We start from the raw sequence: 17,618 nt of genomic DNA on the forward strand, positions 1-17,618 counted from the left end.
CTAAGAAAATAAGGAGAGAAACAAACGTCAATCGAAAATAAGGGTGGCCTTCTACATAATAACGTTCAGCTGTGATTTTTGGAATATGACATCTAAATATAAATTATGCATCTTTTTTTAATAGGAGATAATGCTCAGGAGAAAATTAAGCTGTATAAGACGGTTACTTGGTGTTTTTCATCATTCGGCCCCTGCTCCCACTAACTCATAATATGCCTCTCACGTTCCTCAAAAATATATAAGACGCATTTTTTTTTACTTGGTCTTCTGAAAGTGTAGTATCTGTTCTTTGAATTCAAGTGGTCTCATCTTTCGCCCCAACCCCCACTAAGAAAACTCGAAAATAAGGAGGATTTATATCACCAAATCAATTAACTCTTATTGTGTATTATATTAAAATAGGTTGTAGTGACACACAAACGCTGATTAACTCATGCCTCCCCTTCCTCCCTCTCAATAGAATTAAGCGCCCCCCCTCCAGTTTAACAGAGGTAGGAGGTCACGTGGTAATAATATAAAAAAGAAAATGTCTGTTTATTTTTTAGCTTAAATATAACGATCGGTTTTTTATTGGTGAATATTTTTAAGCTGAATTTTTTTTTTAACCCGTTAATCACAGTGGAAACATTTTCATAACGTGTAAGATTACATGTACAGACATTGTATGATTCTCGCAAATTTATCGATAAGAATTGTTTATTTACAAACATCGCCATTACTGAATGGTGACGTCACGTGACATGACTAAGCATTTTTTTAATTACGTATAAATATCATTAGATCATTCCATTATTACTACTTAAATACATTGGAAAAACGAAAAAAAGTGTCACTTTTTTGGGGGGGCCCCCTGCAGAAAAACACCCAGCTAACACCCTTAGACTGGTCCTAATGGACCAAAAATTCGATATTTGTTGTTCGGATGGTGGTGCTTTAATGTGAGACCAAGTTCGTTAATTTTTATTGTGTCTGTTGAAAGTTTTTAGCAGACATACAAACAAACACACACACTCACACACATTTTGCCTTTTATATATTAGACTAGCGGGGGGGGGGTACCCGGCGTTGCCCGGGTGTTTGTAGGTGTGTGTATGGAGGGGGGGTAATTAATAATCCTGCTTAAATATTATAAAAAAGACGATGTAAAAAAAAATCCAAACCCAAAACGGAAAAAAAATGGCATAAATAAACCTGTGTATGGGGGGGGGGTAAACTAAAGAATAAGCGAAGTAATAAAAAAAAACGTTTGGTCGGGAGGAGGGATTGAACTCGGAAGCTTAGACGCGGAGGTGGAAACCAATGCCAACTACTTAACGGTCTCGACCACGAGTGAGAATAATTGATTAGCGTGTTAAGTTAAAGCTTATAAAGCTAAAAGAGGTTTGATTGACAGGACGACGCTAAATGAGGTCATCGCGCGATCGTTATTTTTAGTTTTCACTTCACCCCAGATGATGGTGGGAAGGGGGGAAAGCAGAGCAAAAGCCGAGAACCCAACGTTTTTCACTGTATTTATACTAAAATGCAGGACGAACCGGGGACCGAGCGAAATAGCGCGAATCTCATAAAAGTCGACGTAAATAAATCTAGAGACGACCCACGTTCCCAAATCCTACATATTATGATATAGGACCCATATAAACAGTTGTAAGCGATAGTAACGAACCCGGGAGCATGTGCTCGAAAAGCCTTTTGAAGACATACACAAAATGGTCACACACATTTTGCCTTTTATATATATAGATTAGAAGATAGATTAGATAGAAGAAGGTCGAAATCGCAGTGTCTTTTTTTTTTTTTTTTTGGCCTCAGTCACCATCTAGGTGTCACCAATTTTTTTTAACCCTCCTTAACTTCAAAGAGTAAATACAATATATACAACTAAAAAAATAATTTTTAAAAATGCTGATTCTATTCATGAAAAATTCTTTTAACTAGAAATTAAAACTTAGGTAAAGATAGCTGACTGACAGCAACAGGAGCACTGGTTAACTACTGAACCACGTGGAAAGGTGTGGGAGGAGGAAAAAAGGAAATTAAATGATGATAATAAATTATGATAACCGTCTTTGAAAGGCACTAAACTCCTAAAATTTACTTCTTTAAAATTTTAGGCGGCATTCCCCGGCGATTTTAAAGCACTCTCTCTCAAAAAAAAAAAAAAGATTTAATTTTTAAGTTTAAGAAAGATATATTTATTATAACCGAATTCCTGTATGAAGACTGGATCTACTTTATTGGACGTTAATTTGTGAGATAAGTAATTTTTCAATGTTTAATATGTTTTTAAAGTTTCAATTATCAATTAAATTTTTTTAATTGCGTTTTTTTTCAATTTATTTAAAAAAAAAAAAACGGTTTAAAATGTATTTTTCAAGGTAACAAGTTTTGAAAGAAATCTAATTAAAAAAAAAATCACTTAATTTTTAATTTCGACAACCCTGAGAATTTAATTATTAAAAAAATATTGAAATGTGACATTTTTTTTATTTAACATTTCTATTAGTTCAATTAATTTTCTTTCAATAATTCATTTCACTCAACAAACTCCACCATTTTTTTTTTTTTTTTTTAAATCTTTTTCTGTAATTTTGGTAATTATTTTTGCTCAATTTTATCTAGTATTTCATTTGTTTTTTATAGTGGTATCTTTTTTATGTGTTCCTTTGATATACCCTATTTCAAAATTAGTCCGGCTAAACTTATTCTTCACGTTAGAAATGTGTAAAAGCAATGAAAAAGTAAGAGAAAACAATAGGTGTTAACTACTTTTTGTGAATTATGGAGGTCTGAAGAACTGCCGTCACAAATACAACTATCAATAGCCAAACAAAAAATCGTTTTTGAAATTCCTTTAATTGTAACTTTTCGCTATACCTACCTTTTGGTATAAAACACGAAAACTTTCAATTAATGGTATTTCTCAAATAACTTTGGAAGGGTTATTTTGTATCTACAGAGCCATGTCACATGGTATCTTGTTTTTTTCATTACGCACGTTCATTTATAAATTATTAAATTAAATATTTATCTTTTTTTATATTTAATTAGTATATATTTTCTTTCTCTTCCACTATATTTTTTTTATTTAATTCATTAAATCTGTTAATTATGAGGACCAAAATAATGAATCGTGTTAATTTATTCTCTAATTTTCTTGTTTTTGTTCTGTTATATAAATTCTATTTTATTCGCTTTTTCTCTGATGGATAAATTCTATTTTCTTTGGGTTTTTTTCTGTATTCCAATTAAGTAAAATAAATTTTTTCTAAAATAAATTTTGCTAATTTTTCCGTTTAGATTACTATATAATAATTTTATTTAAACGAAAACACGATGGTGTAGACATAAAATATCTCTTCCAAAGTTAGGGAACATATTTGGGAACTACCCGACCATAAGTATAAAACTACCTGGTATATTTCAAAACAATAATTCCCTAGGAATCGGGATCGTACTTGGTATCGGAATCGTTAATCAATATTTTCCTGGAATCGGAATCGTATAAAAATTAGGAATCGTCCCAACACTAATAATTATCAAAGTATACTTACGCAGATAGATATGAAAAGTCTTTATTAAAGTTTGTGCCTATTTCCACTCTATGGAGGCTAGGCGCGAACGCAGACCCCACAATTTTATTATACCATCCCTATTTAAGTTAAAACATACTTATCAAAGTATTATGTACATCTATATCAAAAACACTTGTAAACGTTTTTTTTTTTAAATTTTTGTTTCCATACTTTGTGGACCAGCCGCGAACGCAGGCCCCACAATTTTAATGAACCACTGTTCTGCCAGATCAAACATACCCATTCCTGTGTCTCAATACATCTTCCATCATTATATGTAATCAGTTTTTTAAAATAGTCAACCATATAGGAGCCTATTCGTAACCAGACACACACACACACACACACACACACACACACACACACACACACACACACAGACATTCAGCTTTATATTATAGATATATATATACTAGCAAGGCCACCCAGCATTGCTCAGGATCATTTAAGACAATGAGAAAAATTTGGAAATACCTGTTATTCTTAGGATTGAGGAAGTTTTTATGTCTGTCATTTGCCATCTATAGCAAAAGAATATTTTACCTACTCTAGGACGGGTATTATACAACATATGTATGGAATAATTGTATCTTCCCTAGGACAGGAAATTTACAGCACGTATGTGAAAAAAGAATTTCCTAACCTAGGAACACATATTTAAAATTATTTACATAATTTTCTGTTGTGCTAAATTTTTATTATGTCACAGGTAAGAGTTTATTTTGTTTTTACATCAGTGCTATAGTGAAGAAGCACCGGATTTTTATATAAATGTCATACTACTTGAATATATTGCATGATTTTCGATTTTGATAACTTATGTACATCACAGATAAGAATTTCTTAGTTTTTCATATGGGTACCTTATTTCCTAGGTAGTACTTTTTTTTCCTAATCTAAAAATGAAAAAATTTAATACTTTTAATTTTCTGTTGTGCTAAATTTTCTGTGCATCTAGAGTAAGAATTTGGTTGTTTTTTCATCTGGGTGCTATAGTGGAGAAGCATTTCTCATTTAAAAGTCATGCTACTCGAATATATGTGATTTTCGGTTTTAATGACTTTTATGCACGTCACAGGTAGGATTTTTTTTGTTTTTCATATGAGTACTATACTGCACAAGTACCTTATTTCTTGGGTAGGATAATGTACAAGTACCTTATCTCTAATATATTGATGAAACTGCTTGATGATTTTACATAATTATCTGTTGTGCAAACTTGTCGGTATGTCACAGGTGAGAGTTTGTTCATTTTTATATTAGGGTGCTATATTAAAGAAGCACCTTATTTCTTATATAAATGTCATACTACTCGAATATATTGCATGATTTTTGGTTTGGATTACTTTTATGTACGTCACAGGTAAGATTTCCTATGTTTTTCATATGGGTACTATACTGTACAAGTATCTTATTTCTTGGATAGGATACTGTACAAATACCTTATTTCCTGTGTAGGATACTTTTTTCTAATTTTAAAATGAAAGAACTTGATACATTTATGTAATTTTCTGTTGGGCTAAATTTTCTGTACATCAGGGGTAAGAATTTTTTTTTTATTTGGCTGCTATAGTGGAGAAGCGCCTTATTTCTCATATGTAAATCATATTACTCAAAATTAAACATGATTTTTGGTTTTAACTTTTATGTATGTCACAGGTAAGATTTACTTTGTTTTTTTCATATGAGTACTATACTGCACAAGTACCTTATTACTTTGATAGAATTTCTTGCACACATAAATACATTAAAAAGTAAGTGATCATTGTATGTGATTTTTGAAATTATATGTACATCTATACAAATATACAAACATATAATAGATAAAATTTAAAATGATCAGTTAATTAGTTTAGGAGTGAATTCAATACATAAAAATATATAAAAACATACACAATTAAAATTCATAATAATCGGTTAATTAGTTTAGGAATAAATCCAATAGAAAATGCCATTACTTGATCTATTTACATAATTTTTGGAATGTAACAAATAAGCCGATATATCATATTTCGAATATTACACTTTCGTTCAAAAACATTCTTCTATATTTTTTTTAATAAGTGTTTTTGTGTATTTATTACATAAAAATTATTTATATATATTTATATATATATATATATATATATATATATAAACTTTTTAATTACATTTAAAAATCAAGAATGTCGGAATGTAAAAAAAAAAGAAAAGGAAATGGAGTTTGAAAATGCAACACTTGAAAGAGCAATCGGTCATGCTATCCACTGCACCAAAGGGACAAATGGTTTAGCAATGTTGTGAAATATCTAAATAAATAGATCTCTCTTTTACATGATTTACACATGCGCAGAATGACGCCATTCTGCTACGCTTGTCAAGGTGTCATTTTTTTCAAGTTTGAACCTCTTTTTGAACCCCCTAGCAATTATTTTAACTGAGTAAATACCTGTAATAACATTCTGCATCAAATATGCAATCTTTTCAGCTACTGCACACCGTACAATGACCATCTGTCTAGGAGGAGATACAATTTGAAAAACGGAGACAGACACACACACACATAGTGAGATTTATATATTAGACTACTAATATTATAGTAAGTTTGAAATCTTTGTTTTTTTCCAGAATATACAGTCGCCATGTTTGATGCTAAGAATGGCATGAAAAGGTAAGATTCAATTTAAACATCCAGAAATCTAACCAATAATGAAATTTTCGGATATTTTAAATTTAATATCTCTATACAATTTCTTACACAATATCTAAAATAATTAGGATGCAGATTCATTGTAAGAATTGACAAACTTCTAGTCGAAAATTATTCTAGGATCTCAAAGATATGAAACCTGGTGAGCTTATCACTCCATTAACATTAAATATTAATACATAAAAACCTATACTGTTCTTTTTTTAAAAGGATTAAGAAAACTAAATTCTAAGAATTTATTAGGTGAATGATATGGAATAGAAAAGATCATAGAAATATATCATGTATGCATATTTTATAATTTTTAAGCATTAGAAAACTTAAATTCTAAGATTTTATTAAGAGTATGATATACAGATAAATTGGGCTGGGGAGGCATTTTTATTTTATTTATGTTTCCTTACTTCTGCTGTTTATTATGGACTGTGTTATCTTTTGATAGGGCATTCAAGTTGGATATAATTTTAAAACTATACTTGCACATCAAAATAAGTAATTCCAAGCATTGTTGCACTGGAAGTAATATTGTTTTGTAGGAAATTAGAACATTTCTAGAAGAATGAAACTTAATGATACAAAAAGAAAGTTATTTATCTGTATATTTGTAAACATCAACTCAAAGTTGTAGTGCTAGAATATGTGACATGATTGTCAAGGAGCTGGCATGCAAGTCAACAGTTTCATATGAAACCTAAAAGTAGGAAAATAAAAGCATAGAAACCTGGACAATGTTTTAAGACAATAGAGAGGGGATATGCTCTGGGAACAATTTTTTCTTGAAACATACACAATAACTAAAAACATTTAATATAACTGATGCAGATTATTTCTGTGTGGTGAATAAATAATGCAAGTTCCATTTTAGTGATATTGCATTTGTTTTATGATTTTGCTTTTCAGAAGTGTTATACTAATAGTTATTGTTGTTCAATGTCATGGGTAGAATTTGTGTACTTGTTTGTGTTCTGTTGTGCTACTGCATGTCATTTGTTCTGTGATAAATTTTGGAGAAGAAATTACTTCAGACTAAGACAATTATGGAAGAGGTTTTAGCCATGGAAAAAATCACTCAAAAGAATTACCTTATGCAATTTGTGGAAAATTCATTTGAATAAGAAACTTTTGGTGTATTGATTACGATATTCCTTCTGTGAATGTAATCATAACAAACAAGAAGATAAAGAATTTGAGTCTTATTTTTGTATATTGAGCGTAAACATGGTTTATATGTGAAGAATTGAGCTGGTTATCAATTTTTTTTTTTTTTTTTGAGTAAAAATAGAATTATTGTATTTTTAAAATTTTTTACTGAATAGAACACCATGTTTTTTAGTGTTTGACAATTATATTTGAAGATTCCACAAATAGGATTGTTGTCATAAGCCGACGGGCAATATACTTAGGGAAGTTATAATGGGTGAAAGATAATATCACGGAATAAGAAAATGAAACAATGACTGTTTGAGCTGAAAAATGTACCCAATAAATGAAAAGTACGTAAGTGATGGGAGAGTGGTAGATTTTTTTTTTAATGAAAAAAAAACTTATGTATTTCAATGTATGACTGTTTTGAGAGTCAGGTAGGTTGGAATTAATATAGGAAATTCTAAAATCGAATGAAACTGACTAATAATTTCTGGAAACATGCACAGTTATTGGTAAGAAGTATGACCATATTGGAATTATATATAGCACCTGTGTTTAATAGTCCTATGGTGACTGAATTTAGGAGGGAAAAATCAACTTTATTTTATGTATATATATATCTTACTATTACTGTTTTCTTGTTTCTTTTATAGTTTTCTTTCTGCTGTCCAAAAGCTGTTGAAACAAATGGACAAACAAAACACATCCTTAATCATGCTAATATATTAATTCACATACGGAAATTTTTTTTTATCTTTTGAAATTAATAAAATGAAATTGTTTAACATTAAACACTATTTATTGGTGAAGTCACACTTGTCGTCATAAGTCACAAGAAAAATCAAAATTGATTTTAAAGTTTTTGAAATATTCTTATGAAAATCAATGTTTTTTTGTTGTTGTTTTTTTACTGAAAATACAAAATGAAAAATAATTCGCAAAGTAGATAAAAAACTGAAATTGAAATAAGTGTAATTTCCAGAAAAATATTTTAAAATGTTTTTTTTTTTTTAAATATATTGGCATGTTAATTTATGAGAAATTATTTGCTTTTGCTGAAAAGTGAAATTGAAAAAATGTTTTAAAAATAAGTGAATTTACTTCAGAGTTTTTGTTTTTACTTTTATGTTTTAAAAAAAAATAATAGCTTTTAATTGATGGCCTTATTTACTCTGAATATTTTTTAAGCTTAAATTATATTCTTAGGCTGTATTAATTGACTAAAATTGTTTAAATAAGAAATCAATTTAAAATATTTCATTTGAATGTGAATTGCCAGACAAATAGTATCTGACAATTCTATAGATGATGAAGGTGATTTCATTTAAATGATTTTTATAATTAAATATGGTACCTCATATAATAGTTTTCAAATTAAATAGTTTTTCTTTTTTCTTTTCCCAGATGGAATGTGACTTTTATGGATTATTCTTCACACATAGCTCCAGATGCAGCTGACTATGGTAGGTCTTAAAGAAAGCACATGTATCAATGTAGTGTTTTAATCGAAATTAAACTACAAAAATTCCAAAGTTAAATTTTGATTAAAGATTTTACAACATAATAATGTTTAGTCTTAAATTAACTAATATATGGAATCAATATTCTCACTATTTAATAATTTGAATTACATCTCTTTATAAAAATCAGCCATATTTCATTTCTTATGATCTGATCAAGATAATACTTAACCTCACAGGCATGCAGCTGGATAGACTACTAAGGAAAATTTGAAAAAATTTTGAAAGTAATTCATATTAGTTAATTAGCAACAATACATATAAGGAACTTATTTCAATAAAATGTGCAAAGAAATAACAAAATTGAGCTTCTCTATGATCAAAATCATGTGATTCACTACGAATTAGACATTTTTGATTAGGATAAAAAAAATTAGTCAATTTTTTTTTTATCCTATCCATTGAGAATGCAGTTAGGAGATTCGAAGTTCCTATCCATTGCGGTTACTACCTGACGAAGGCCAGAGGAATAGTTGGCCGAAACGTTGTGAAACAACTATTAAAGATGAGAATAATATATACCATTCACTGGACAAACAACTATTAAAGATGAGAATAATAGTTCGCAATAAATAAATATTAAAAAATTTTAGTAGATAAAATTATAAATGGTTTTATTTAAGATGGATCACTGCTTATGTCACTTCATCATCTTACTAATTTTATAACCTGCATCTCTAGCACACTTGCATGAGACCATGTTTTTTAAACATATACAAATGTTTACATATTTACACTGACTTCTTTTACATTTGGCAGAGCAGTTAATTAAATCCATTAAATTTTCTGGAGCAAGAAGATTCACCCACTTGATTACTAAATCGCCATTTTCTGTCTTCCATCCATGACAATCAGGGAATGGTATATCTGGATTTGCATTGAAACTCCTTTTATAGACACCTGAAAAATAGAAATAAGTGAAAATTAATATTAAACAATTCTCAAGCATGAAACGTTTTTTAATAAAAAATTGCTGTTCTCCTCACAATTTATTATGGACATATTAATTAAATAATGAATCTTATATTTATAATTGAAGCAAATACTTTATCTTTTCTAAAAAATAAAAATGAAACTCCATATATTTAATTTTTTAATATAATAGGAAATTTAATATTATTCATAAAACATAAATGCTTGATAGTTAGATTGTTTGATGGACATCTTGATTGGAAGGCATTGGGATTTCTAATTTTCTTTGCAATCTAAACATTGTATCTGGCTTCATTGACACTTGTGACCTCTCCATTACCAAGATTCTTGAATGTGTAACAAAACTCATTCTCTCTATGTAAGAAACTAAGTACTCTCTTTTTTTTCCTTTCTATAAAGCGACTTTTCACTATCACATTATGTAAAGCAATGTAGACCAATCAAAGCTTGGTTGATGGAATCTCCAATGCTGTCTCTTATTATCTTCATTATTCACAAATTTGTTCTTCTTTTTTGTGGAAGTATGAATGCATCTGTGCAAGATGTTATCATCATGAGTTCCGATACAGATGTAATTGCAATTGGAGTTGCTTTGCAAAATCTTACTCCAGTGCATTTATACTTCCACAAAAAAGGAGAACAAATTTGTGAATAAAAGACTACAAAAGAGGTATGCAAATAAATCCGTGTATCCACTTCTTGCTGTGAACTACAAAGTCTTGTCTCTTCTAACCTGATGTCTATATCACTTGCCTCTTTACCAGGTGAGAATGAATGACATTTCCTGTTGTGTGCCAAGAAACACCTTCACTCCTCTTAGTTTTGATGTTGAAACATTAGACCATGTTTCATACAGGAATTCTATTAAAGATTCTTTATTCTCTCCATTTGAAAGAAATTTCTTCAATTGCTGAGGAAGGCACTGACCATGAATTCTTATATAGGAGCTACTAGCAGCTCTTTTATCTCTCTCAATATTTTTGATAGTGATCTGCTGGTATGTAACGGCAACAGAGTGAATTTCTTTTGAATGATTTGATTTTGCCCTGTTCACTTCTCAAAATAACAAGTGCAAGATTTAAAAATGTTTTCTCCTTGAAATTTATTTACATTTAATCGGTATATGAAAGGCATACCATCCATTAACAATAGGACCCTCAATAATAGGATTGTTTGTATGACTTTCTAAACCATCCACTAACAATAGGACCCTCAATAATAGGATTGTTTGTATGACTTTATAAACCATCCACTAACAATAGGCCCCTCAATAATAGGATTGTTTGTATGACTTTTTAAACCATCCACTAACAATAGGACCCTCAATAATAGGATTGTTTGTATGACTTTCTAAACCATCCACTAACAATAGGACCCTCAATAATAGGATTGTTTGTATGACTTTCTAAACCATCCACTAACAATAGGCCCCTCAATAATAGGATTGTTTGTATGACTTTCTAAACCATCCACTAACAATAGGACCCTCAATAATAGGATTGTTTGTATGACTTTCTAAACCATCCACTAACAATAGGCCCCTCAATAATAGGATTGTTTGTATGACTTTCTAAACCATCCACTAACAATAGGCCCCTCAATAATAGGATTGTTTGTATGACTTTCTAAACCATCCACTAACAATAGGACCCTCAATAATAGGATTGTTTGTATGACTTTCTAAACCATCCACTAACAATAGGACCCTCAATAATAGGATTGTTTGTATGACTTTATAAACCATCCACTAACAATAGGCCCCTCAATAATAGGATTGTTTGTATGACTTTTTAAACCATCCACTAACAATAGGACCCTCAATAATAGGATTGTTTGTATGACTTTCTAAACCATCCACTAACAATAGGACCCTCAATAATAGGATTGTTTGTATGACTTTCTAAACCATCCACTAACAATAGGCCCCTCAATAATAGGATTGTTTGTATGACTTTCTAAACCATCCACTAACAATAGGCCCCTCAATAATAGGATTGTTTGTATGACTTTCTAAACCATCCACTAACAATAGGACCCTCAATAATAGGATTGTTTGTATGACTTTCTAAACCATCCACTAACAATAGGACCCTCAATAATAGGATTGTTTGTATGACTTTCTAAACCATCCACTAACAATAGGACCCTCAATAATAGGATTGTTTGTATGACTTTCTAAACCATCCACTAACAATAGGACCCTCAATAATAGGATTGTTTGTATGACTTTCTAAACCATCCACTAACAATAGGACCCTCAATAATAGGATTGTTTGTATGACTTTCTAAACCATCCACTAACAATAGGCCCCTCAATAATAGGATTGTTTGTATGACTTTCTAAACCATCCACTAGCAATAGGACCCTCAATAATAGGATTGTTTGTATGACTTTCTAAACCATCCACTAACAATATGCTGACATGACAGCCCATTTGGGAACGCTGATTATGCAGTGATAATGGTCGAAATCGCCCTAAACCCCTAAACTCTAGACCCAAAACTGAAGAGCCAGTGCTTAAAACAATGAGATATTATAAAAAAGGCTGACTGGAAAGCCATCAGAGAGCTTATCAGAGATGCCCCATGGGGAAATATTTTTTCTCTTTCTGCTGAACAGTGCGCAAATGAGACCACTGGTTCAAAACAGCAATTGAAACACATGTTCCCATGCGGAAATTTTATAGCAAGCCCCACTCTCCCCAATGGTTTACTTCTATTTGCGCAACTGCCATTGCTCAAAGGCAGCATGTATACCGCAGATTTAACCGACATAAGTCCATTTCAAACAGACAGAAGTATAGAAGCTAGAAATAACGTTAAGAAATAGCAACAGCTAAGAGAGAATTTACAGAAACCACTAAAAAACGCATCGAAGCACAAAAATTAGGAACTTGTGACTTCTGGAAAATCTACAGCAATGTAGTAAATAATGGGCAATTAACAATTCCCCCAGTAACCAACAATCACGAGGTTGTTTGCTCAGCAACCGACAAGGCTAATATGCTTGCCAGCCGGTTTGCCTCAAACTCTACACTGGACCCTTCCAACCACCCTCTACCTGACTTTCCTTTGTGGACAGACACCACACTAGACAATCTAAAAATCACCCCTGCTCAGGTGCATGCTATCATAAAAAACCTTGACACTTCAAAAGCATGTGGAGCTGTGCTATTAAAAAAGTGCTCAGCCGAAGTAGCTCCAGTTCTCTCCAAACTCTACAACAAATGCCTTAATGAATCATGCTTTCCAGGCTGTTGGAAAACTGCTTCTGTGGTACCAGTATTCAAGAATTCTGGCGAAAGAACTGACCCATCAAATTATCGCTCCATTAGCCTCCTCCCACTTTTCGCCAAAATATTTGAGACCATAATTAACCATGCTCTAGTCCGTCACCTTACAGATGCTAAACTTCTGACTGACAAACAATATGGATTTAGACAAGCCCGTTCCACAGCAGACATCCTCACTGTAATCTCTGAACATATATACCATTCACTGGACAAAGCGGGGGAGGGCAGAGCGGTAGCTCTAGATATATCTAAGGCTTTTGACAGGGTATGGCATGAGGGTCTCCTCAGGAAAATTAGATCATACGGTATCACTAGTAGAATACTTAACATAATTAAATCCTTCTTAGATAAGAGAAAAATCCAGGTTGTCCTCGACAGTCGTACATTTAAACAATATGATATAAATGCGAGAGTGCCTCAGGGGTCTATCCTTGGACCTCTATTGTTCCTAATATTTATTAATGACCTCCCCGACAAAACTGTCTCTGAGATGGGTATATATGCTGATGACACCACACTCTATAACAGGCATGACAGGAAAACAAATGAACACATAACTAAAGAAATGGCAAAAACACTAGAGGATGGCCTCCAATCTGTAGTGGAATGGGGACAAAAATGGATGGTCACATTCAATGCTGCCAAGACTAAACTGGTTTCCTTCAATAATTACAAGAAACCTTCTCTGCCACCAATAGCAATGGCCAGTGACTCCCTATTTGAGAGTACATCTTTCGAACTGCTTGGCATTATCATCATGTTTCTTTCATTTCATCAAAAGTCTCCTGTGGTGTGCGTCTTTTCAAATACAAAAACCGGATCACTGCTCGACATTCAACAAGCTCTATTTCACGCCTGACTCCGTTCAAACACCTATAAAACAGAAACCACAATTAGTTCAGAGCTGCAATCTGCCACATAACCAGTAGAGATATAAATCATTGCACATGCAACATTTCAGCTAAATCAGACAACTAGAAGTGGGTCAGAGGCATTACTTATTGCACGCCCCTCGCCTTTTTTTAATTGTTACAGATATAACCTTTTTTTAATTGTTACAGATATAACCTTTTTTTAATTGTTACAGATATAACCTTTTTTTAATTGTTACAGATATAACCTTTTTTTAATTGTTACAGATATAACCTTTTTTTAATTGTTACAGATATAACCTTTTTTTAATTGTTACAGATATAACCTTTTTTTAATTGTTACAGATATAACCTTTTTTTAATTGTTATAAATATAACCTTTTTTTAATTGTTATAAATATAACCTTTATATCTGATTTTTATAGATTTTTTTTTACTTTCTGTAAAAATAATTTTGTTGAATTTTTATTTATATATACAAATTATATATATAAATCTACATTTAATGTTCTTTCAAAAATCATTGTCAGTTTTACAATCTTCCAGATTTGCGTCATTTTGCTGGCAGTTCAAAAGGATTAGCCGTGACATTGGATGGTAAAAGTGGTATGTTTATTTTTTTCTTTTTCAAGATTAGTCATAGAACATGTCTTTTTTATAATAACTTTTTAAGTCAAAGTATGAAGAAAAATTTTATGTTTGATTTGTATTCATCTGAAAAACTTGAGGTAATCTATTTTGGCAATGTATGACATTTGTATACTTTTGTTCATGAGTGTAGCTGTGTATATAAGTTGATAGTACTTTTTATTCTTTTTCCTCCCAAATAGTGTATGAGGGAAGACCTTTGCCAAAGTATGTGGATTGATTGATACAGACATCCTCTTTTTTAATTTGGTGGGTAGTGACTGTACGAATACTAATGTGTAAAAATATAAAAAACACAAAGATCATAAAGGGTGTTAATTACATATATGAAGAAGCATTTTTAGTCTGTGGATATGGTTTTAAGCATTTACTTTTCTAATTTTTTTTTTTTTTTTTGGCAAAAATGTGATAGTGTTTTTGTTTTTTTTAATATCTAATATTAATAGTAGGCATGTTTTATTTGCATTTTTATTGCTTCACTAGCAGGGCTACCTGGAATTGCTCGGGACTGTATAAAACCAAGAGTAAAATAAAGTTGCATTTGAAAATGTTATTCTTAGGATATTGAGAAATTTTTGAGGATTTTTTATCATTTGTTATCCTGAAGAAAACAAGGCCAATAGCCATTAGTCGCATGCTCTCATAACTGCTTTGTATACAATAACGGCCTTTTGTATACAATAACTGCTTTCATTTACGAATATCTTCCGTTTGAAAAAAAACAAGGCCGATAGCCATTAGTCGCATGTTCTCATGTAATGAATGAATGCATGAATGTAGGATTGACATGAAATTCTTAAAGATAAACTAAAATGACTGAAAAATGGGCTGAAATGACTTAAATAAAAAGTAAATAACTTAGAATGACTTTAATGAATTGAATGACCTTAAGAATGACTTGAATGCTTAAAAAATATCTGGAATCCTTCAAAAACAACTTGAATGATCTGGAGAATGACTTGAATGGCTTTGAGACTGACTGGTTGTAAAGTGGGTGATCATTGTACATTAAATTAATACAGAAAAGTGATCTCCCACTTTATATCACAGTAAGTACAGCATGTAGTAAGAACAGATACTACCTTTGATCTTCATATTTAATTTATTCCGTTTAAAGAAAAAATTACAATTAAAAAAATTTCAATATAAGATTTTAAAAAGTAAAATCTCCAAAAGACAAAACAAATTTAGGCACAAGGCCCTATAAGATCTGAGGAGGGGAGTGTTGCAAGGTCTTTGTAACTGAATTAAAAATTGGAGTCTTTGTCCACTTTACTCTTGACTGGCAACATTTACCACAATACCCCATTCACTCTGTGGACTCTAAACTAACTAATGAAAATCCCAGCATTTTTACAAGAAAGAATATATATACAATTTCTGTGTGTGTGTGTGCAAATTTTTTATTTATTTATTTTTATTTTTTTTATTAAAATGTGTGTGTGCGTGTGAAAAAAGTTCAATTCATTGGAAAATAAAAAGTTCTTGAATTTGGAAGAAAAACAGTTCATGTTAGGGAGTGGGAAATTTAGAAAAAATATACAAAAAATAAAATTGCCTAGTGCATTGTTAGTAAGGTCCCTCCCTGAGCTAATCTAGAAAGCTTGTTTTCGATGCCCCGGAAAACAGTAGGTGATCACCTACTGTTTTCCGGGGCATCGAAAACAAGCAGGAAGATCCCTAGTGGGGATTGGGAAGGATTCTTATCGGGTGTAGGAAGGAAAAATAAATAATTGTAAAAAAACAAAAAAGGGGAAGATGGGGGGGGGGACGTTAGGCGGCGACCTTTGAGTAGGGGTGAACCAGGGGGTGATAAAACAAACAGATAGTGAGGGGGGGGGTTGTGGTAGGATAGCCTCAGAAGGTTCTCTAGTGCCAAAAAACAAACAATCGGGGAACAGGATCTCATTTGTACCACCAGTCAAGAGTCTCTTTACTTTTTATTTGTCTTACCTAGCGGGATGAGCTCCGTAGGACCCAGTACCGTGTGTGCCATGCTTATGGTGGTAACACGAATTCAAACTTGGCGCCTCGTCGGATGCACAAGCTAGCGTCATGCACCCACCTCTTGTCAAAGGCCACTTCCAATCACATCTGATCTTTACTTTAAGCAGATGTTTAAAGTAGATGATCAGATCCCGATCCGAAACAGATATCCCTTTGCGGACTCGCTTGAGGTGTGTGATCCATATGACCATCCTCGCTACTGCTAGTATCGCTAGAAAAAACATTTTCTCCCTAGGTAGCGGCGGATCCATGTTCTTAACAAAATATGAGTCGTCGAGTTCAAGTCAGCGCTTGGCATCGATGCGAGCCGTTACCTCGTTGGCGTACCCTAGGAGGGTCTTGAGCCTGCTGCAGCGGAAAAAGGCATGACCGGCTGTTTCCCTCATGTCCTCGTCGCAGCGCAGGCAGTAGACCCGGGTTTCTTCATTGTACAGGTTGAGTTCTTCAAGGAGGGGCAGTGCATTCTGGACAAGTCACCAATTGAGGGAAAATTACGAGTTTGTAAGAAAGTCCCGTCCCGGAACCCAACTCCACTGGAAGCGGACCTCCTCTAACGACATTCCCATCTGTTTCACTAGCGGTTCCTTTGTGCTACGCCCCACTAGCTCCCGATAAAACCTGTTCCTAGACTGTTCGAGGACACTGGTCCCCGGCAACGCTTTAAGTGTGAACCATCATTCGGCGTAGAACATTTGTTCCCCTCTCGGTCTCCGCCGAGCTTCGACCGAGGGGTCGGGTGTGAGATTGGAGAACAAGTTTCCAACCACAGTGACCCATGGAACGTCTACGTACAACGAACGGCTCAGGAAGGCCAACCTCTCTGTGTGCTTGTGACACAGGAGATCGGACAGTCCCAAGCCTCCCTCGCTTGGATTTCGAACATAGACCTCTCTGCAAACATAATGCTTACCCTCGTTCCACAAGAGTGTGTCGAG

General features: G+C 32.5%; 1 protein-coding gene across 2 annotated transcripts in view; it reads left to right on the top strand.

Annotated features, from left to right (window-relative positions):
- LOC145285998 (serine/threonine-protein kinase/endoribonuclease IRE1-like) overlaps positions 1–17,618 on the top strand; it is a 266,385-nt gene that overhangs the window by 158,723 nt on the left and 90,044 nt on the right. For both annotated transcript variants that reach the window (XM_080134591.1, XM_080134590.1), the window contains exons 6-8: positions 6,183–6,225; positions 8,815–8,873; positions 14,575–14,634. In XM_080134591.1, the coding sequence (XP_079990717.1) occupies positions 6,183–6,225; positions 8,815–8,873; positions 14,575–14,634 (162 nt within the window). The remainder of the gene's footprint in view (positions 1–6,182; positions 6,226–8,814; positions 8,874–14,574; positions 14,635–17,618) is intronic.

The sequence above is a fragment of the Euprymna scolopes genome, chromosome 10 (assembly GCF_053919585.1).
Source record: "Euprymna scolopes isolate OS-2025 chromosome 10, ASM5391958v1, whole genome shotgun sequence".
In the NCBI taxonomy this organism is placed as follows: domain Eukaryota; kingdom Metazoa; phylum Mollusca; class Cephalopoda; order Sepiida; family Sepiolidae; genus Euprymna; species Euprymna scolopes.